This window comes from Hylobates moloch, unplaced genomic scaffold (genome assembly GCF_009828535.3).
Source record: "Hylobates moloch isolate HMO894 unplaced genomic scaffold, HMol_V3 SCAFFOLD_19, whole genome shotgun sequence".
In the NCBI taxonomy this organism is placed as follows: Eukaryota; Metazoa; Chordata; class Mammalia; order Primates; family Hylobatidae; genus Hylobates; species Hylobates moloch.
Genome location: NW_026652294.1, coordinates 40234369 through 40256734, shown reverse-complemented (window position 1 = coordinate 40256734; position 22366 = coordinate 40234369). Strand labels below are relative to the sequence as shown.

General features: G+C 56.5%; 1 protein-coding gene across 1 annotated transcript in view; it reads right to left on the bottom strand.

The window, feature by feature from the left end:
* Positions 1–22366, bottom strand: part of NTN1 (netrin 1) — a 225032-nt gene that overhangs the window by 5452 nt on the left and 197214 nt on the right. Inside the window, exon 6 of the mRNA XM_032138783.2 lies at positions 16838–16912. Within this exon, the coding sequence (XP_031994674.1) occupies positions 16838–16912 (75 nt within the window). The remainder of the gene's footprint in view (positions 1–16837; positions 16913–22366) is intronic.

The following is a 22366-nucleotide window of genomic DNA, read 5'->3' as shown; positions in this document are numbered from 1 at the left end:
CAGAGGTACCTGGAGGGGCCTCTGCTGTACTCACCTCTGTTGAAGAGAAACAGCCATCCACTCACTCCCCTGCCCTGCACTGTCTTCCCTCAGTGATCCCACCCTCTCACCCTGTAGCCTTCACTGGGTGAAACAACTTTATTCCCCAGGCTGGGCCATGGAGTAGACTCCAGCCCTCCTGAGAAAGGAGCAGCAGCTTGAAGAAACCAACACACAGGCAAGCTCTGTGGCTTCAGCAGCCACAAGGACACCTCCCCAGGGAACGCCCAGCAGTCATCACTTCCCCACTTACCACTCCAGACAATGGACCCACCCCAGCTCAGCCTGCCCTCCTATGCTGGCTGGCTTCTGTCAACGTCTCTGGGGGCTGCTCTGCTCCTGCACTCCCAGGGCACCCCCCTGCACCCATACATGGACCAGGGAATGGGGAGGGCAGGGACAGCTGAGTGCAGGGGAGCACTGAATGCCAACCGATTCATCCTTCCAGGGTGAGGGAAGCGGATTTTCCCATATTTTCATTTCAGCTGTTCCTGGGCATCCTGAACTTTGCACTCCAGTCTGAGGGCTCCAAAAGAATGGCTGCCATGGCAACCGTTTCCATGTTTTTGTCACCAAGGGACTCAACACTCAGTGTGAACTCTGGGTGGGGGGAGCCCTCCAGCCCAGAGAAGTGGCTGGGCCGAGTGTATTTGACTGTGCAGACAGAGGTCACCGTGGCAACTGAGTGCCCCTTAGCTAAGCAATGGGGGAGCCACCCCTGGCATCCCTGAGAGCCCTGCTTTCCTCTCCCCAGGACTGAGCTGAATACAAATGAGGTCGGGATACGGCTGTTTCTGCTGTGCTGGACACCTCGGACCCCTTGTACAGCTGACAGCTGTGGTGTCCTCAGCCAGCATGGGCTGGAGCAGCCCAACAAGGATGCTGCAGAAGGTACCCTGGGTTGGGGCTCCGGGAGAGCTCCGCTTTGATCCCAGGCTCTGAGCATCTGTTGGTGCTGTGTGCTGAATGGTGTCCCAACAAATTCCTCTGTTGAAACCTTAAACGTTAACCCCCTGGCCTTCACAGGGTGACTTTACTTGGAGATAGGGTCTTTAAAGTATAATTAAGTACCCACTAACATTTTAAAAAATGTAAGTATAAGTAAGATGAGGTCATTAGGGTGGGCCCTATGACCCGTGTCCTTGTAAGAGGAGATGAGGACACAGACACACAGAGGGAAGACCCTGTAAGGACACGAGAAGGTGGCCATCTACAAGCCAGGAGAGGACTTGGAGGAAAGCAACCCTACCCACACCTTGATGTTGGACTTCCAGCCTCCAGAGCTGTGAGAAATACGTTTCTGTGGTTTCAGCCACTCAGTCTGTGGTACTTCTGGCAGCCCTAGAAGCTAATACAATTAATCTTGAAGATTTTGGGGATGTTGGGCCTCTGATCAGGGCCAGGCAGAAGGGCAGAGCTGGCAGAGTCTCAAGTTTGCTAAGAGGCTAGAGAAAAAGCTGGCTGGAGAAGGCCTAGCCTTAGACTTCCTGCAGAGGCCTCCCAGGGGGCCTTCTCACTCCCTGGGGTCATAGCAGAAGGGCCGGTGAGCCCTGCCCAACCCTCTCTGGTCTCTGAGCTTTCCCCCATCAGTGAATGCCCTGGAAACCAGGCATGGCATCCAAAGCAGCCCCCTGTGCTTCTCCAGGCACAGCCACACAGTCCTGAAGGGGACCTGCTTAACTGCCTGACACCAAGGGCAAAGCCCTGAAAGGTACCTTCCCCTGGACACCTTGCTGTCGGGAGTCCAGAGGGATAGAGCAATGGACACTGGTCAGTCGAGACAAAACAACTGGCTCTTGTCCTTCCACCCCTAGCAGATCTCAGCAACTCCAGGGGTGGGAGCTGTCCTGGCCGCAGGGGCAGGGGCAGGGGCAGGGAGTGGTAGGACTCATTATGCTGGAAAAAGGCCACATTTCCGCTGCCCTTGGCAACACGTCTACACATTACACAGCCCACCAAGTATGAGCTACACATGCAGTGCATGGGCCAAGCCCCTGCCGCGCACATACAGCTGAAAATATTCAAAATGTGCATTGCATCAGTGACCTCGAACAGACCTGCCCTGCAGGTCTGGGAGCATGAGCATCAGCAGCCACACGGCACTCCACCAGGCTGCTGTCACCTCCGACCAACCTCTGGCTTGAAGCGAGGAATGATGGGGATCTCTGGGCTACATGGAACCTGGGGCCCCTCCCAACCCAGATGTACCTGTGATGTCACCCAACCAGGGGGCTTGGCACAGTGGGCTACGGGCAGCTCTGCCCATCCTAGGACCATGGCCTCAAGGATGGGCCTCTTAGACCCTATCATGGTTTTAATGTTAGTACCCCCCCACACACACACACACAAATTCGTATGTTGGAACTCGATATCCAGTGTGAGAATATTAAGAAGTAGGGTCTTTGGGACATGATCAAATCATGAGGATTTCACCCTGTGGATGGGATTAGTGCCCTTATATAAGAGGCTGACTGGGCATAGTGGCTCACACCTGTAATCCTAGCACTTTGGGAGGCCGAGGCAGGCAGATTCTCTCTACTAAAATACAAAAAATTAGCTGGGTATGGCAGTGGACGCCTGTAGTCCCAGCTACTTGGGAGGCTGAGGCAGAATCACTTGAGCCCAGGAGGCAGAGGCTGCAGTGAGCCAAGATCACGCCACTGCACTCCAGCCTGGGTGACAGGACAGGGCGAGACTCTGTCTCCAAAAAAGAAGAAAGGAGAGGAGGCTGCAGCTAGTTCCCATGCCCTTTCCACTGTGTGAGGACACAGCAAGGCGGCAGCATTTCTGAAGCAGAGAGCAAGCCCTCACCAGACTCTAAATCTGTTGGCACCTTGATCTTGGACTTCCCAGCCTCCAGAACTATGAGCAATAAGTTTCTGTTGTTTATCAATCACCCAACCTAAGGGGTTTTGTTGCAGCAGCCCAGAACTGACTAAGACACACCCACACGATGAAACTCACCCCAAGCTAATTAGCCTCGGCCCTAAGCATGCCTGAACTCCCACTGTCCCTGCACTGATGTCCTAAAAGTTGTCTTCAACAATGCTGGAATGGGGGGGGCTCTGCTGAGGATCCCCCACCATGTATTCAGAAAGGAGATGAGATTGCTTTCAGAAAGGCAGATGGTGAGGTCAGACCAGGGAGATGAGCAGTGTGCTGACAGCCCTTAAATTAGGGACTGCTGGCTGGGCACGGTGACTTACACCTGTAATCCCAGCACTTTGGGAGGCTGAGGCAGGTGGATCACCTGAGGTCATGAGTTCAAGACCATCCTAGCCAACATGGTGAAACCCTGTCTCTACTACAAATACAAAAAAATTAGCCAGGCGTGGTGGTGGACACCTGTAATGCCAGCTACTGGGGAGGCTGAGGCAGGAGAATCGCTTGAACCCAGGAGGCAGAGTTTGCAGTGAGCCGAGATCGCACCACTGCACTCCAGCCTGGGCAACAGGAGCGAAACTCCATCTCAAAAAAAAAAAAAAAAAAAAAAAAAAAAAAAAAAAAAAAAAAATTAGGGACTGCTGGTATGCAGGAAGAGGTCACTGCCTTAAGCCAGAATAGCCATTCTCTGAAGTGGAGACAAGGAAGTCAATGAGGCAGATGTTAGCAGAGCCCCTCAACCCTGCCTGGGGAGGGAAGCCTGGCCTCCGCCTGCTGGTGCTTCTGGTTTTATCATAAGTGCTCAACGGCTGCATCCCAGAGTCCACAGCTCAACTTCATCTTCCCTTCCTCTGAGCCCTTGCTGCCCCCAGAGCTGACTGCTGCAAGTGAGCGGGTGCACCCTTCCCAGGGGGCTCTGCGCAAGGCAGGACTCTGCCGTCACTGCAGACAAAACCAGGGTTCGGATGTGGGAACTGGAACCCTGGAGGCTGAATGGGTTGGGCTGACTGGAAGCCTAACTAAGCCCTGGTGCTCCACCATGGGGAGGAGGCAGGTGCCTAGAGCAGATGCCCAAGGGAAAGCAAGAAGAGAGTGCAGTTCCAGGGCGGCTAGGAGTGGCCTCCGCTGTCCAGGTCCTAGGCACCTGGCTGAGCTTTGTCTCCTGCCCTTGCAGCCCATGGGCCACCCCTCATCTGTGCAGTAAACCCTCCTTTCCTGCAACCAGCCACAGAGCTCGGTGAACAAGGCTGCAGGTGGAGTAGGGCGGCAGCAGCCCTCCCTCTCAGCAATTCTGGGGTTCACAGGAAGGTCTTTCAAGAACTCTCTCAGCCACCAGGACGGAGCGAGCCAAGAGGACTGGCTTCCCTTGCCCTAACCCACACCTGCCACCCTGCTACAGGGGCACACACCTTCCTCCGCCCCACAGCAGACACCCACATGGGGCTCTGGAGGGCTGGCCGTGGCTCCGAGGAGGCAAGAAAGGGACTCAGGGCCAGGTCCATGGGGGCCAGAGTGAACAAGGGCAGCCTGCCGCGGTGTGGAGTTGGTTACAGCCAACGGGGGACGGGGCTAGGAGGCAGGCCCAGGGCAGGCTGGGTGCCTTGAGCACTTCCCTTGGGCAAGGAGGGCAGAAGTAGAATCAGAGAGCCAGACCCTGGGGAGGAGACCAGCCCTGTCCCCTGGGAGGTGGGCATAGTCAGGCCTGGCCTGTCCAGCCCTGGGTGTCTTTTCAGCTGCTGCTTCCCACGTCCCTGGCTGCAGTGCAAGTCACCAGAGTGAGCATCTGGTCTTCCTTCCTGGGGTGCCTCAGCTTCCCCAGAGTCCCAGTGTTGACCCATTACCAGGCCATCAAAGGCAACCTGAAGAATGGGGAGCTCCAGGTCACAGCCTATGCCTCCTCCAGAGGGGGACTTGTTGGAGCATCCCTGTCCTCTGTCCAGACCCCAGTCCATCCAAAACCTCCCTCCCTCCCCAGTTCCAGTCCAGGCCCAGGAGCCACCATAGCCTGTAAGCTCTAGGCCTTCTGAGGACCCTGCATTGTCACCACCCCAGAAAGTTGGTGGCAGGAGTAGGTGGGAACTGACGGATGCCCCTCCTTGCAGATTTGGGGGGCCTCCCGCTGGGATCAAAGCTCCCCGCCCGGGCCAGGTTGTAGGAAAGCTGTCTGGCCGGTGCAGAAGTTACAGATGCTGCCCATTCATCTGCCTGTTGGGAACTGACACATGGCAGGAAAGGCCCAGCCCAGAATAAACAACTTGCAGGCTGGACCCTGGGGGAGTGGCCGCGGCACAGACTCTGGGGGCTGCTGGCCCTTCTCTTTTCCCTGGCAAGGCCTGAGTGTGTGGGACACCTCCGCAGGAGGCTTCCTGCCTCCTGGAGGTCTCGCAGATTTATGGGCTGCTCGAGGTGGGCTCCCAGCAGCTTCCCCCTCTGAAGGAGGCTGAGGTGGTCAGCCTCTCCCCTCCCCCACCCAGCCATACCTTCTTGTTGGGCCGGTCCAGCTAGGGGAGGCTTGTCACCCATCTGCCTCGGAGACAGCGGCCAGGACAAATGGGGGGGGAGAATAGGAACCCCACAGAAACCATGAAAGCCGCGCAGCCCCATAAATCTCCCGCTGTGGAAAGCGTGTCACGAGCTGCAGCTGCTTTCCTGAAACGCAGCTCTGAGCACATGCTTCCCAGGCCCTACGAAGGGAGGAAGGGCCGCCAGAGCCAAGGCTTGGTCTCAGTGATGCTCATCTGCCCTCTCCTGACTCCTTGCCGGGGAGTGCGGGAGAGGGGGCCGCCACACCTGGGACGGGGGGTCACTGTGGCCCCTGCCCAGTCTACATCAAACAAGGCAGAGGGCTGGAGGCTCACTGTGGCCAAGCCTGGCAACTGCCACCACTGCCCTCAGGAGTCCTCAGGGATCTCCTGCCATGTGCCTGCCACCGGGGCCTGCCCCAGGACTTAGACAAGATGAGGACACCCAACGTACAGCTGGCTGAAGATTTCCCCTCAACCAAAGACAGAACAGGATGACCCTCTCTGTCAGAACTGAAAGCAGTGTGGATGCTGCCTCAGTTTCCTCTGCTGGGTCCTGGAGGTCTTAGAATCAGACAGCCAGACCCCTGGGGAGGAGACCAGCCCTGTCCCCTGGGAGGTGGGCACAGTCAGGCCTGGCCTGTCCAGCTCTGCACTGCGAGGCTCAGCAGTGAGAAGAGATCAGGCGACTGGCACCCTTCTTTGCAAGAGGCTTAAGTAGGGAGTGGATCTGGGCCCTGCCCTGCCCTGTCCCAGCTGGGGTGCCCTCGGGATGCGGGCTGCTGCCTCCAGCACAGCAGCCTCGGGGAAAGCATGCTGCCCAAGGAGGAAGACACAGCCACCTCCTTCTCCTGTTAGGAGGAACTGAAACGGCCTGTCTGCCTCCGAATTCCACACTTGCCCCCCCCCCCCCCGACCCTTTAAGGGGCTGGGCCCACCAGAGGTAGGGACATGGCTGTCAGTCACCCTGGAGGGTGGACAGTGCTCCTCTCCCCCAAGGCCCTCCCACCTCTGGCTCAGCCCCAGTTCTCCGAGGCTGGCTGGAGCAGCCAACCAGCTCCCTGAACAAAGGCATGGGTGAGGGCAGGGCCGGCGGGACATGCCATCGAGAACCACCCAGCAGGAGGGTGGAGCAGTGAGTGTCCCCCCAACCGCCCCGAGGCCGGCGCCCTCAGCAGCAATGGGGGCCCAGCCTCTGGAGAAAGGAAAGTGGGAAAGCCAGCCTTCCTTGGCATGGGCTCAGTCCAATCCACCTTCAGCTCCCTCCGGGCTCCCAGAAGGCTTGGTGTGGAGGGTGTTTCAGCCAGAGGCCCGCCAGGCCTGCAGATGTGTATTAATACCACTGCACACAGCGGACGTGGCTCAGCTGAGAACCTCTCAAACACTGCCCATTTCCCCACCAAGGTGCCACCTCCAGCGAGCCCCTCTGCCTGACAGCCAAGAGCATCCCCTCACCGCAAGCTGGGCTGGCATTTCCAGGCCACTCCCAGGGCACCCTGGTGTGGAGCCCTGTCCCGTGTGGGGTGAGCATCCATGCACCCTCTACACACGGGACTTGGCTCAGAATTCCCATCAGCTCCTAAAAGTCAAGCCATCTTCAAAATCTGCTTCCCTGAGGAGACCTGAAGGAAGTAGCTGAGACCCGGGGGCCACAGCAGGGTGGGGGCAGAGCTGAGTGCTGCTGGATAAACTGACTCAGGGGCCGGGGCTTGCAAAGATGCCTCCCAAAGCTCCTGTAGGCTACTTGGGAGGCTGGGGTCCCCCCTAGGTACCCCACGGTATCTCAGAGGCCTGAGCCCAGCACAGGTAGAACTGAGCTGACAGGTTTGTGAAGACTTTGAGACAGGCCTCGGGAAGGAAACCCAGGAACAATGGCGGGGGTGCTGAGGTCCTCACAGCCAAAGGCACTCATCCCAGGGGAGAGCCACCTGGTGCACCTCACAAAATGCCCACCCGCGCTCTGCGTCGGCAGAAGAGCTCTGTGGTCACAGAGACACAGGGCACGGCTAAGCCAGGAGAAGACTAGCATTTCCTGCCTGGTGTCCCCAGCCCCACACTGCGGGCACCTTGGACAGATCCCCACCCCACCCCTACTCTGAGCTTTGGTGTCCCCATCTGTAAAAGGGCAGGAGATACTGTTCATCAGATGCCTCTGTGACCCCTTAGAGCCCGCCCTCCCTCCCCACCCCTCCTTCCTAAAAACAGGATGCTCAGAGGAGAGGAAAACAGCATCGGGAGAGACAAGAGGAAGCTCCAGGGAGGGGGCAGATGAGGGCCAGGAAGCTGCCCAGGTCCCAGGGAGGGCCCTTCTGGGGCCCATCTCTCCCCTCAGGGCTCCTCCTCTGCGGGATGGCAAGTCGCTGTGCTGGGAAGGGCTGCACCCCCCCAGAGCCGCCTGGGCCTGGAGACCCCAGCATCACAGCACCCTGCCCCCACCGTGCTCTCACCGGAGCAAGCTTCCTGTGGGCTCTGGGGCTTTTCTGTCGAGCTGTCATGGGGACCGACTGGCCCTCCCTGGCCAACCTGGTGGTCACCCGCATTCCACGACCTCAGACTGACTCATGCGGGCCCAGCTCCACATCTGGCCTCCATATGGGGCTGGCACTCGGGGAGGGGGGTTCACATCTGGTGGGGGAAATCAGAGGATTCCCCAGGGGCCGGTGACCCCAGGGAAGGGTCAGCAAGCCTCCGAAACACCATGCCACGTGCTGCTGGCTGGTCTGCGTCCTGTCCCTGGACAGGAGGGCAATGCTTGGGGGAGGTGGCCTCTCGCAGCCACCACATCAGCTGCCTCTGGGCCCACAGCAGGGGCCCTGACCCTGGGGGACAGCCCCAGGGTGCTCTTCTAACATCTCTGCCCACTTCCAAGACACAGTAACTTCATCCCTACAAAAGGGCTGATCACCTGTCCAGCTTTCTGCACTTGAAGGGATTGAGTCCGATCAGGAATATCCATTGACTCCAAGGTCAAGAAAAGGAGAGAGAGTGCTACTGAGGGGAGACTCCATCATTTGCTGAGAGGCCCCGTGTCCCTGAGGCTAGCTGGAAACAAGAGGTGGGAGTGGTGGGACCCTCCCCACCCCGGCTCATCTGATTCCCAGCCTGAGTGACTGGACAAGGGCTGAGCCAGGACCGGGATCCATCCACCAGCACCTCCACCAGCCCCGATCACCACCGCCCGCCACGCTCTGACCCACATCAGCTCCATAGTGAGCTACGGTCATTCCCACCACTGCCTCTTCTCCATTGCCAACTAGGTCTCCCCCCCTCAACATCCAGGGCCTTCCTGGAAGCTTCCTCCAACACGGCCATGCCCATCACCAATCCCACCTCTAGACCACCACCCACTACCACCAACATCCCTGCCACTATGCCCAGTGCCCCTGCTCCATCATCTCAGACATCCCCAGCACCATGGTGCCCACTCCCGCCTGTTTGCCCATGAAGATGTCTCTGTGGCCTCTCCTCTGAGGCTCATCCAGAGTGAGGGGCCCCAGTGGGGTCCCAGTTCTTGAGTGTTCTAAAGGACTGCCGCGCCTACTCCTGCTGCCAAAGCCTGGCCTCCCGGGTGTGGGAGAGAAGCAAGGTCTCAGCCGTGGAGTACCTAATCCTGCGCGTGGTATTTTATCTTGTTGAGTCTCAGTGTCCCATTCACAGGAATGAAAATCCCTCCCTCGCAAGGTGTCTGTCTGTGGAGATTAACTAAGGATGAGCATCAAGGCTGTGATGTGCCCGGTCTGGGTCCCAGCAGCAGGAGGGAACAGCTGTTGGCTGGGCAAGCCCTCTCCTTGGTTTCCACTGGCTCTGGAGGTACCGGGGCACAAAGCGGCTATGGTGATGCAAATCAGAATTCTGCTCAGGTCCCCAGGCCCACTGCTTCCACGGACCCCCAAGAGAGCACACAAGCACATGCACATGTGCGCATACAGTCACACACACACAGTCACAGTCAGTCACACACACAGTCACACACAGTCACAAAGACAATCACACACGCAGTTACACAGCCACACACCCAGTCACAGTCTCAGTCAGTCACAAACACAATCACACACGCATAGTCACACAGCCACACACCCAGTCTCAGTCATAAACACAATCACACAGTCACACACCCAGTCTCACACAGTCACACATGCATAGTCACACACAGACACACACTCTCTCACACACAGTCACACACACACACACACCCAGCTGAACAGACCCGGCTTCTCCCGACAGATGCCAACAGAACATCCTCCTTGAGTTGTATCCTCAGAAATCATCCTTGTGGGATGTCAGGCGGAATACTTGAGACAAATCGTCCTGTGAGAAGCATTTTGATTTTTCCATCTGGTGGTGCCAAAATGTCTTTCAACAAAAGGGGTGACTAATAAACATTTCTGGGAACGAATAACTTTTCCAAGAACTGGCAGAAGTGAGATGATCTCACCTTTCAGGATGTGAGATGTCTGTCTCCCCCTCTTTCTGAGTCCCAGGGAGTAGGAAGAGGCCAGCGGCAGCACCCAGGCCACCTGAGGCAGGGGATCGGGGCGTGGGTGGGAGCCCCCGCATGTCCACGTGAGCTGGAGGGGTCAGAGTGGCTTCGGCACACAGATGCAACTGATGAGGCCAACACCAGCCTCTCTCCAGCCTCCCTGGGCCCCACACTGCACTGAATGCCCCCGTTCTTATTCTTCTCCCATTTCATAGTGCTATGCCTAGCTTCTTGCTTGGAGACGTTCCTCCCTCCACCTGGGAGCCCTGCTTTGCCCAGCGAGCACTGGCTACTCAGGCTCCCTCCTCCAGGAAGCCTTCCCACCCTCGCCCTCTCTAGAGAATGGGCCACACTCTGTGTGTACCCACCTCAGGCTGCAACTCGGCCACACCCCTTCCTTCTGTGGCTCTTGTCTGTGTGTCGGTCTCCCCTCCTAGACTGGAAGCTCTGTGAGGGTCAGGACTGAGCCTCACACAGATCTGCAAGCTCAGCACGCAGGGCAGGATGGGGCCCACAGCAGGTGCTCAATGAACGGGTGTAGAGGGGCGGCTGGGGGTGGAAACAAGTGTGTGAGGGGCCAGGATTTCTCGGGATGTGCATTGCTGTGGTGTGTGTGTAATGGTGTGTGCATGTGTGTAGTGGTGTGTGCATGTGTGTGATGGGGTGTGCATGTGTGATGCTGTTTGTGTGGTATGTGTGTAGTGATGGGGTGTGTGTGTATGATGGTATGAGTGTGATGGTGTGTGTGATGGGGTGTGCATGTGTGTGGTATGTGTGATGGTGTGTGTATGTGTGCGTGTGGTGTGTGCCTGTGTGATAAAGTGTGTGTGGTGTGTGTGTGATGGTGTGTGTATGATGTGTGTGACTGATAGTCTGTGTATCTGTGATGTGTGTGGTGTGTTTGTGATTGTGTGTGTGTGGTATATGTGCCTGTGTGATAAAGTGTGTGTGTGTGATGGTGTGTGCATGCGTGTGGTATGTGTGCCTGTGAGTGGCGTGGACTTGAGCACAGCGGTTATGTGAGACGTGGGAGGCAGCACAGACAGGAGGAGGTGAGTGAGGATGGAACAGTGGAGCTTCTCCCCAGGAGCACAGGGACGGGATGGGAGGAAGGGGCTGGAAGGGAGACGGGGACGGGATGGGAGGAAGGGGCTGGAAGGGAGACGGGGACGGGACGGGAGGAAGGGGCTGGAAGGGAGACGGGGACGGGATGGGAGGAAGGGGTCGGAAGGGAGACGGGAATGGAACAGGAGGAGGCAGAGGGGCTCTGCCAAGGAAGCCTCTTGGCTTGGTGGACGTGAGGCAGGGCCTCGTGGAGCGGGGCTGGGATGCTCCAGTCCCCTGGCGGTGGTTTCCGGGGCTGTGGTTTCAGGTGTGTGCTGTGTGACTGCAGGGCAGGTGCCTCCAGCAGGGCCGTGCTCCGCCTGTATCTGAGCTGCCCCACAGGATGCCAGCTGTGTGGTGGGCACATGCACACTCACACCCACGCCGCTCACTCGCTGCCTCCTCAGGGGAAGGGTCCCTCCAAGGCTGGGCTTTCCTGAGAAGCTGGCAGGAATTGCCAGTATGATTGAAAATAATAAAACCCGTCTTCCGGGACAACTGCTCCCCACTCAGCCTCCCTGGCGGCTCTCCTTCAAGCATTTGCAAGAAGAGCCGGATCCCCTAGAGGGCAACAGAGGACTGAGTGCCCCAGGAGAGGGCGGCCAGGTGACCCGAACCTCCCCACGAGACAGCCTCCCCACGGCCCCCGCCCCTTAGACATGGTGCCTGCTGTGGGCGGGGGACACGGCCACGGTCTCACTTAGAAGGATATCATGTGCCCTGGACTACACCTCCACGTGACAGATGAGGAAACCGAGGCCCCAGCGGCGAAGCTCCCCTGTCCACAGTCACACAGCAAATTAGGAACCTGCATCTCCAGAGCTCCCTTCGGTCCTGGGGTCCCTCCAATGTGAGTGGCATGGCAGGGCCTTGGCACTGAGGTCTCCCCACCTCAAATCCCTTTGCCTTGCTTCGTGCCCTTAAGCCCACTGGAGCTGGGCTCTGGCTCTCTGTAAGTGTGTGCCCGAGAGAACACGGGGCAGGGCCAGCGCCCCGAGCCCGCAAGCCCCTTCTCATCGGCCCCCACCGCCCCAGCCTTCCACCCTCTGGCCACTGCCCAGGTCCGAAAAGCCCCAGACCCGCGCTCTTCAGCCACACAAGGGCAAGGCCCACGAGTCCTGGAGGAGGAAGGGGGTCCAGGGCTGCTGGCAGCCAGGCCTGCTCTTCACCCAGCAGGGGCAGCAAACCCAAGGTTCTAATTAGCGGCTTCTGAAACATCCAAGTGCCCTGGGTGAAGGAAATGTGTTTCCTAATTGGCCCCCTGCCGGGTGTCAGTCAGAGAGCGGGGATTATGCAGCCTCCGAGGGAGCCCCTGCCCAGCCCGCCCTGGCCCGCCCGGCCTGGCGGCCTCCCCTGCTCTCTCATCCCCAGGCCAGCTCCCTCCTGCCCTCCCCCTGCTGGTCACCTTCTCCCTGGGCTGGCCCAAGTCTGTGTGGGAGGGACACCCCCTTACACACCTTCTCAGGCGGGCCAGGGGCCCAACACAGGACACATGGGAGATTCTCCATAGACGCCAGCAGAGTCCACTGGAGGCCTCGCCCCAGCCTCAGAGAAACCCGTGGGCCCGGCGTTGTCCTCAGGGCCCCCTGCCAGCCCCTGTGGGGCCACTCACTCCTCTATGACCAAGCACACTCCCCGAGGCCCTGCCACCCCACCCTGCAGGGCTCCTCTGAGCCCTCCGCAGAGGCCCGTGAATTCCCTTTCCAGACATTGTTCTTGGCCTGCCTCCTGCCTGAACACACAGGCTGAGCTGGGGGTGGGGAGGACTCCCCAGCTTTTTTTTTTTTTTTTTGAGACAGAGTCTCACTCTGTTGCTCAGGCTGGAGTGCAATGGCACAATCTCGGCTCACTGCAACCTCCGCCTCCCGGGTTCAAACAATTCTCCTGCCTCAGCCTCCCTGGGATTACAGGCGCACACCACCACACCCAGCTAATTTTTTGTATTTTTAGTAGAGATAGGGTTTCACTATGTTGGCTAGACTGGTTTCGAACTCCTGACCTCGTGATCCGCCCACCTGGGCCTCCTGAAGTGCCCCCAACTTTTAAGTGACCACAAGAGTCCCAGGAACAGTCCTGGAACCAGAAACACCACACCACACCACCCCCAGGGCTGAGGAATGACAGGGACAGTGTCAGTCCTGGCTGTGGAGTCACAGGCTTCGAGTGTGGTGAGGAGGACATGAAAGCTAGTGGTGCCAGAGCCCCAGCCCCCATCAGCCCCCTGGAGGGATCCCACTGTGCCCCCCGACCTGCTGTTCCTCCAGCCTTGTCTTGCAGCAGAAATGTGGACAGCTGGGTGACGTGCCTGGGCCGTGGGTGGGGGGGCAGGAGCCGGGTAACCACCATTAGGTCTAGAAAGGTGAGCACACGGGGCTGGCCCGCAGCCCTCTGGAGGAATTGTGATGGGAAGGAAAAGCTCAAGGAAGGCTGCTGTGGAAGGGGTGGGAGGCCGGGCCACTCCCTGGCTGGGTAACTGGGCAAGTCACCTCACCCAGCCAGGCCCGTGTCACTGCCTATGACCCAAGCAACCTGAAGCTCGCCATCCCTGCCACCTGCTTCGCTGATAACCCATGAGGGAGTCGGGTGTCGGGCAAAGGGAAGGCTGAGTCAGGAAAAGGAGGGTCGGATGGCACCCTGAAGCTCTGCCCCACCCTTCCCCGCCCCAAGAGAGATGCCCCCCACTGCCCAGGGCGGCCACAACAGGGCAGGGTGCAGGGAAGGCCTAAGGGGCTCTTTCGAGTCTACGAAAGGAGGGTGTCAGGTTCGGCAGACGGAGAGGGGCTGCCCGAAGAGAAGGGGTTAGCGGCCAGGAGAACTCTGAGGGGCACAGGTGCCCCCTGGAATATTGTTGGTGAGGCAGAATTCACTGGAAGGAACAAAGTCAGAGGACAAGAAAACCAGGTTGAGTCAAATAGAATCCGGTGGAACACAGGATCAGTTTTGGGCCCTTTTACAAGCCCCATTTTCATGATTTCATGATTAAAGAACAGAGCAGAGGCTGCGGGTCCGTGCCTTCCTCCTTGCTCCTAGCTGCCTCTCCACAGTGTAGCTGCTTAAAGGGTTCTTCAAGACTAAAACCAAACCAAATAGGCGATCAAAACAATCCGTCCCCCAGGCAAGCCCATCTATTCCTCTCCCTTCCCCTCCTACCTCCTTGCCAAGGTTACCCCTAGGCCTTGTGCAGGGAAGGATGGGGAGAGGAGAAGCACAGGGCTTTCCCTCTGCGACCCGTAACTCCGCTGGGCCCACTGCTTTGCTAGGAGGACAGTGCTGCGGTGCCCAGGTCCAAAGCCTAGGAAAGCTGCAAGAGCCCTGGGCCTCCTGCTCAAGTCCTCATCTCACAGGAGGGCTGCCTAGAGGAATGGGAAGAGGCCTGCCCCAGGGCCCACTGCACAGTCCCCAGGGGACACTGAAGACCTGGGGCTGAGAGGATGCAATCCCTGCAGCCCAGGAGCCATATGAGCTTTTTTTTTTTTTTTTTTTTTGAGACAGAGTCTCACTCTGTCACCCAGGCCAGGCTGGAGTGCAGTCATGTGATCTCAGCTCACTGCAACCTCTGCTTCCCAGGTTCAAGGGATTCTCCTGCCTCAGCCTCCCAAGTAGCTGAGATTACAGGTGTTCGCCACTACACCCAGCTAATTTTTGTATTTTTAGCAGAGACCAGGTTTCCTCATGTTGGCCAGGCTGGTCTCAAATATTCACCCTCAGGTGATCTGCCCACTCGGCCTCCCAAAGTGCTGGGATTACAGGCGTGAGCCATCACACCCAGCCCTGAGCTCCTTTCAAAACAACCCAGGGCCCCTACTTTCCTAGCTTGGAGACAGCACTTCCTTTATCTTAAAGTAACTGCAAGTTTGATTTCTAAAGCCAGATTTATTTTCCCGTGGGAGGTGGAAGTTTCCGCACTACCCTGGGATGTATACAGCTTAATGCAGCTTTTAGGAATTGATTGTAGACCCCTGAAGGGCCTTGAACTTTGATAACCATGGCCTGGCAGCTTCTGAATTGATGCATAATACCTGCCAGCTGCTCTTCTTCACCCTGTAGGAGGCCAGAAGGCCTGTGGGGAGTGGGGCTGGATTACTGGGGTCTTACCCTGGCTTCAGTGTGTGTGTAGGGAGTGTGCGTATGAACTCTCACTCACATACACACACACACAACAAACGAGAACATTTTAGAAGTTCTCCAGATTCCTTTAGATACCTTTGGGCCTCGTCATTCATTTCACTATGCTAAAAGGTCCTGACCACTGTCCTTATTAAAGAAGAAAGCCTTGTTCAAGCCGCTGGCCCAGTTAGGATCTCCATGAGGTCTGGGTCCCAGGGCAGGGCTGCCAGACCCCCACGGGGTCAGGGAAGGGACGGAGCTCAGATTCTGGATAGTAAGGCCTCCTCCACAGGTGGCCTTTGCTTCTCACCCCTCTTCTTCCACCGCCGTTTCCTCCCTCCTCCTCTTTCCTCACCAGCTTCCTTTGGATGCAGAGGTCACTGTTTGCTGGGAGCCTGTTAGGCGCCCGTGCTCTGTCCTCCCCCTATACGCTCAGCAAGTGGCATCATCTCCATCTTACATATAAGGAAACTGAGGCTCAGGTAAGCAATGGGACTCATCCCAGATCCCCTGAGAAGCATAGGATTAGGACAGCCTTGGGAAGCTGAGCAGAACAGAGAGGTCGTTCTGCCTTCCCAGAGGTGGCCAGGAGGTGCTGGGGCTGGCAGGGCCACTGAGGGGATAGGGGCTGCACCTCCTGGGGCCAGTTAAAGATGGGACAGGAAAGATGGGCTATGTCCAGCTGGAGTGAGGAGGAGGATGGAGGGAGGTGGGCAGATGTGGGCTTTCGTGGGCCCAGAAGAGGGGGGCCAGCCCCAAGCTCAATCCCTGGCCCACCAGGTTAAGGAGAGGCCCCATGCTAGAAAGAACCAGGCCTGGATTCAGGAGTCCTGGGCCTGGGGCTCCTTCCCGGCCTATGGTGGGGGCCTCAGCCACCCACATGGATGCCCTGGCTGTATGCAGGGGCCTTGCCACTGGTCAGCTGGACAATGCTTTCAGGGTTTCTGTTTGCGCCCCCATTCTGAAGAGCCCCCGCCGCCAGCCCCAGCTCTTCACACACACCTGCCCGCTGGCCACTGTGGGGCCCTCCTTCTGCAGGCTCCCAGACGGTCTCCACCCTCCACGACCACCGTGAGAACAAGGGGTCAGGACACACCCTTCCCGGGAAGGGAGCCTGAGGTCACAGGTGACAAGCAATCTCTGCAGGTGGCCCCCAGGACTGTCTGCTCCATAGGTCTGGGCACTGGAACTTCCGGTGCATGGGAATGAGTGGTGAGCCGTTTACAGCACAGACTCCCGGCCCCGCTACAGCCTGGCGGAACATTGGAGACGCACCGGGGAGCTCCCAGCCCTTGTCTGATGTCCAGAGAGCTTCCCTTTGGGCAACGTGGACTCGGGTCAAATCCCCACAGTATGATGCAGACACAGAAGACCACAGAGGTAAAGCCAGTGGTCTGTGGCCACACAGCCCATCAGCGGCAGAGTCAAGGCCAGAGGCCAGCCTGGGTGTCCCAGCCTCAGGGGGGTGAAGGGGAGAAACCAGGCCGCTGGGCTCCTCATGCCCCCTGTCTCTGAGGACCAAGGAGGAAAAGATGAGACATTCCCAGGATGAGAAATTCCCAGGCGTGGGATCCGTCTGGCTAGTTCCCATCGGTCACCCATCAACCAACACCCATCGGGGGCCAGCTGCACCCCAGCCCCAGCGCCTCGCTGGTCACGTGGCCCCTTCCCATGCTCCCCAGACAAGGGGACTCTCACTCACCATAGTCCTTCTTGCAGTACTTTTTCATGTTAATCTTCAGCTTCCCCTTGGAGGCCTTGCAGTAGGAATCGCAGTCTGCAGGGGGGCGGGGGGGAGCACAGACAAAAACTAATTAGGCTGGCGATGAATAGGCTGGCGGGCAGAGTAGGAGGCCACCTCCCTAAATAGCCAGAGGCCTGTGATACCCATGGGCCAGGCCAGGCGGGCAGGCGGCCATTCGGGGCAGGCCTGGGCTTCTAAAGAGGCCTGAGGGACAAAGGGCCCCCGTCTGACCCACCCACCCCCTCCCTGGCCTGACGAATCCTTTAGCCACCGCCTGCAGCAGCCCTGGCCTCCGTGAGAGTCTCAGGGGGCTCCTGCCACCCAGGGCTTCTGAGCACCACACAGATTCTCCCTATTCTTAAGACGCAACTGGAGCCTGATTAAAGCCGATAGAGGCCTCATTGTCACCCCGCGCCCCGGGTCTGTGTCAGGCGCTGGCTTTCATGGCGCGGAGCCTCTGGCTGGGGTCAGGCCTCAACAAAAGAGGTCACAGGGGAAATTAGCAGCCCATGAAGCATTAGAAAACCCCTTTGGTGTCCACTCTACTGCAGTGTGCAAATAAAATGCCCCACGAAGACGAGTTCAGTTCTAATGGGCCCTACTGCTGAGAGGCAGGGCTGCTGGGCCTGCGTCCACTGGGTATCACTGGGGGATTCCAGGGCCCAACCGAGAGCCAAGCAGGATGTGGAGGGCACCAGGGCCTGCCAGCCCTTAGGCCTGTGTCAACCCCCAAATGCAGCTTCCCACTTCAGCCCAACCATGGCCTTTCCCTGCCAGCCATTGCTGTTCTTTGAACAAGGAGACACAATTCCTTCACCAAGTCTGTGTGTGACAGCTTCACGTGATGGCATAGTCCATCAGAGAGGCTCAACAAATCTCCCCCAGTCTGCCCTGCCCTCAGCACTCAGCAGGCAGAATCTCATTCAATTCTCACAACCCTTCTTTGATGTGTAGGTATCATTCCCATTCTGCAGACAAGAAGACTGAGGCTCAAAGAGGGTAAGCCACCTGCCCAGTGCACAATGGGTAGCTACTGCCAAGGCTGGCCTGAGATGCCAAGATCCCTGCACTCTTGGTTAGGTGATTCTCTTGACAGATTCCCCCTCAGTGTGAGCAGAGGTGAGCTCAGAGCCAGGGATGAGGAATGCCCTGTATTTTAGCAATTCCCAGACTGCCTGGGGGAAGACGAGCCAGGCTGGCCAGTGGGGAGGAACGGGGAGCTACAGGGGGCCCAGCCTGTTCTAGAAGCAGTGGTGGCATGGGTTGATGGAAGTTGGCTGGGTGTGTGTCCCGGTGAGGGATTAGGAAAAGAGGACCAGGAGGGGAAAGATTCAACGCACTCGTGCACAGACACGGGCGGCTGCTCCAGGGGTAGGTGGCAGCCCCCTATCCCGCAGAGGGGAAAACGAAGGTCAAGGTAGGGGAGGAGTGATTTGTGTGGGAGCACAAGGGGAAGCCCAAGCAGGAAAGCAGAGGCCTCCCGGTGCCGCCTGCACCCCAACCTGGGGCTTAGATCTGCAGGGAGTGTTCAGGGAGACCTCTCCAGGGCTGGCCTCTGGCCTGTGAAGGCCATTGCCTCCATCGAGGTCCTGGGATGCATTGGTGCCTCAATGAAGATCAATGCAGCTCCATCCCACTACCTTGGGGGCCATGGGTGTGGTAGCCTCCCACTGCTTCCTGTGCCAGCCTCTTGGGGCCCCCAGTTAGGAACCAGTCTCAGGAAATGGGAGAAAAACAGCCCCGCCTCCTGCTCCCTATGATCTGAGCCCTTGGAGCCCCTTCATGACACCCCTGCTCCACGGCACTGGTGGCCACAGTCCCCATCCCTTCTGCCATCTGGATAGCAGCTTGGTTACTGGAGTAGGGATTTCTTGGGGTGCAGGGACTGGGCTGTCCAGAGAGAGTGGCCCTAGTGTGGCCAAGCCTGAGAGGTTGGGATGAAAGTGACGGCAGCCCAAACACTCAAGTCAACGGTGCCATCAGCACCATCAGCACCGTGGCCGCACTTCCCCGTGGGGAACAGCCGCTCTGGGCCACACCTTTGCCAGCTCAGGGACACATGATGCTCACAATAAAGCCACTGCTGGGGCTGAACCCAGGTGGTGTGTAAGTCCTGGCGATTCTGCATGAGCTGGCTGAAATCCCTTCCTGCTTTCTCCACTTAGGAAGCGAATTGGAATGCAAGTGGTGCCGAGTGACGTTCTTGCAGGGGCGGCCTTGAATCCACTCTCCTTTTTTTTTTTTTTTTTTTTTTTTTTTTTTACAAAAGCCATCATCCCACATCAGCACTTTCATTTCCAATCAGGAGGAAATCCCTTTCACCGGCCTCCTCGCCATGGGCCAAGGCGCACCTCTCCATCTCAGCCTTGTAGATAGCACGGGCTGTGGCACAGAGGGTGCCTTTGAGCATGTCAGCTCTTCCGAGCCTCATCGGATGCTTTGAGGGAGGCACTGCAGTGCCTAGGTTAGAACTGAGAGCTCAGAAAGGTTCCAGAGCAGCCTGCCCAAGGTAAGCCCCGCCCCGGGGGGGGGGGGGGGGGGGGGCAGGAGGCCACCCCTGTCCCTTCAGCATCACTGTCCCAGCCTATAAACTCTACCCTTCTCTCAGACCAATGTCTACCTGGACAGAGATGCCATCGCACTCACAGGCCCTGCTTGACAAATCACAGTCATCACCATGAATATCCAGTCTGTACCTCACTAATGGCAGCTACTCCCACGATACTAATGAGGCGCTGGGCACTGTTCTCACGGTTGATGAACTCGTCTTGGCCCTTCAATCAGGCCCCATTTTATAGATGAGAATCTAAGGCACAGAGACATTGGTGACTCACCAGCTCAAGGTCGTGTGCCCAATGAGGCAGTCTGGCGGCCGAGTCCCTGCTCTTAACCTTCTGCTCCCACTCCTGGCTATGCAGTGGCATCACGATGCCTGGGTCCCACTCCCAGGACTTTCTGATTTCCTTGGTTTAGGGAATGGCCTGAGTGTCTGAATTTTTAATGTTCCCCAGATGGTTCTAAAGCACAGCCAGGGTTAGAACCACAGTCTGAACCAACTGTGAAAGATGGGGAGTCTCCGCACCCATGATTTACACAGAGCACCCAGTATGGCAGAGGAAAGATCCAGATAAGGTGGCTGCTGAGTCAAACTGCAGAGGGCTCACAGGGAGAACCTCAGGCTGCTTGCCCTTACAGAAAATGACATCAGCCTCTGAGCATTTGGAGTTGCATTTGCTTTTTTTTTGGTGTCTTTCCTTTCTGTCAGCTGGAAATTCTTGTCAGATCAGTGTGCTTGTTGCAAAATGTCCCCTATGCCCTTTGGATTTACTGGGAAAACAAAGACCAAGCTTGCTAGAATTGTATGTAAAATACAGGTAACTAGGCTTGGAAGGAGAGGCTGAAATGTTCTCCCTCGGGTAAAGTGAATAACCTTCAGAACATGGACACTGTGACAGCTATTTGGCTGCTTGTGGACTCTTTGTTTAGGTTGTATTCCAGATAGCTGAGGTCACTGGACAATGGCCCCCGAATAAGGAAAATGTTACTGTACGTTCTCTCTTTATGGTACACACAAAGCTACAGAGAGTGCTTCAAGAGGGACAAACCACAGCTTTAAAATGCAGCTTTGACTCCTTCTTCAAACTGGCATCTACTTGGCAGCCTCTCATGTAGCTCCTCCTTGTTTTGTTCCAAAACAGCCATAAAGACAATGAGAAAACCTGAACATTCACACTAGTGCCAAAAACAAAACTGATGATGACCCAACACTGGGATCTGGGAGCAATCTCTAGTAATTAAAGGCAGATGGTGGTGGAATAAGCAAAACCTGTTCAGGTTTTACCTCAGGGCACAGCTCTTTGTCTGATGAGCAGAAAGGTCCTGAAAAAAGGGAGGAGGACAGAGTGACAAGGACCAGAGAACAAATAAGCAGGAAGTGAGTGGGGGCAGTGGGGACGATCCCTCCTCCAGGGACGGGAAGTTTCAGGACCGGTAGGGACCAGAAGGACAGCAGTATAGCAAAGATCTCACCTTAGATTTCTTTTTTTTTTTTTTTTTTGAGACGGAGTCACGCCCTGTCTGTTGTCCAGGCTGGAGTGCCATGGCATGATCTCGGCTCACTGCAACCTTCGCCTCCTGGGTTCAAGCGATTCTCCTGCCCCAGCCTCCCAAGTAGCTAGGACTATAGGTGCACACCAGCTCGTCCACCTAATTTTTTGTATCTTTAGTAGAGATGGGGTTTCACCAAGTTGGCCAGGCTGGTCTAGAACTCCTGACCTCATGATCCGCCTTCTCGGCCTCCCAAAGTGCTGGGATTACAGGTGTGAGCCACCGCACCCAGCCTCACCTTGTATTTCTATCTAAATCATTGCAGAGAATCAGAAAATCAGGCAATGCAGAGAAAGGAAGAGCACTACACCTCCACAGAGCAGAAGGAAATCCAGGGAAAGGCTAGTAGGAACCAGGAGCTGAAGACGGAGCTGTGCGCCTTCCTGGCCATCCTCCTTAAATCTAAGATGGGAATCCAGCCATTGCACCAGTACACGGATCTGCAATTTTTTTCTTCTTCAAAGGACCAAACAGTGAATACTTTAGGCATAGAAAACCATACAGTTGCTGTCACAACTATTCATCTTTGTCACTGTAGCTTAAAAACAGCATACACAATAGGTGTACATGCCAAATGGGCATGGCAGACTAAAAAGACTAAAATGACACAGCCTCTATGAACTAGGAGAAGAAAGGCAGTAAAGGAGATGAAACTGAACTGAAAGGAAAAGGGTGATGCGTAAAAGAAAGAGTTGGAAAAAGATGAAACCCCTGTAGCACAATTAAAATCCCCTTCAGAAGGGCTGGGTGTGCTCTCACACCTGTAATCCCAGCACTTGGGAGGCCGAGGCAGGAAGATCACTTGAAGCTAGGAGTTCAAGACCAGCCTGGGCAATGCTGCAAAATCCCGTCTCTTAAAAAAATGAAATAAAACAAACAAAAAGACCATAGCCAGGCGTGATGGTTACTTGGGAAGATGAGGTGGGAGTATCGCCTGAGCCCAGGAGTTTGAGATTATAGTGAGCTGTGACTGTGCCACTGCACTTTAGCCTGAGTGACAGAACAAAATAAGCAGCAAAGATTCATGATACTGTAGAAAACTGATCCAGAAACATGGAGAATAAATTGGAGAAACTCTTACAAAATTTAGAGGAAAAATACAACCTACATATTTAGAAGGAAAGGGCTCACTGAAGTTTTCCAAAAATCAACAAAAGGGGACCAACATCCAGACACATCTTTGCAAAACATATGAAATACCAGGACAAGAAAAGAATACATACAGATTAAAAAACAACAACAACAAGAAGCCAGTGAGATGATCATCAAGCAAGGTCTATAAGGTCTTAAGGGGAAAAATTTGTGACCTAAGATTTTTATACCTAGCTAGACTGTCTTATACTATATAGGCCACAATAAAGAAAAGACATTCTCAAACGT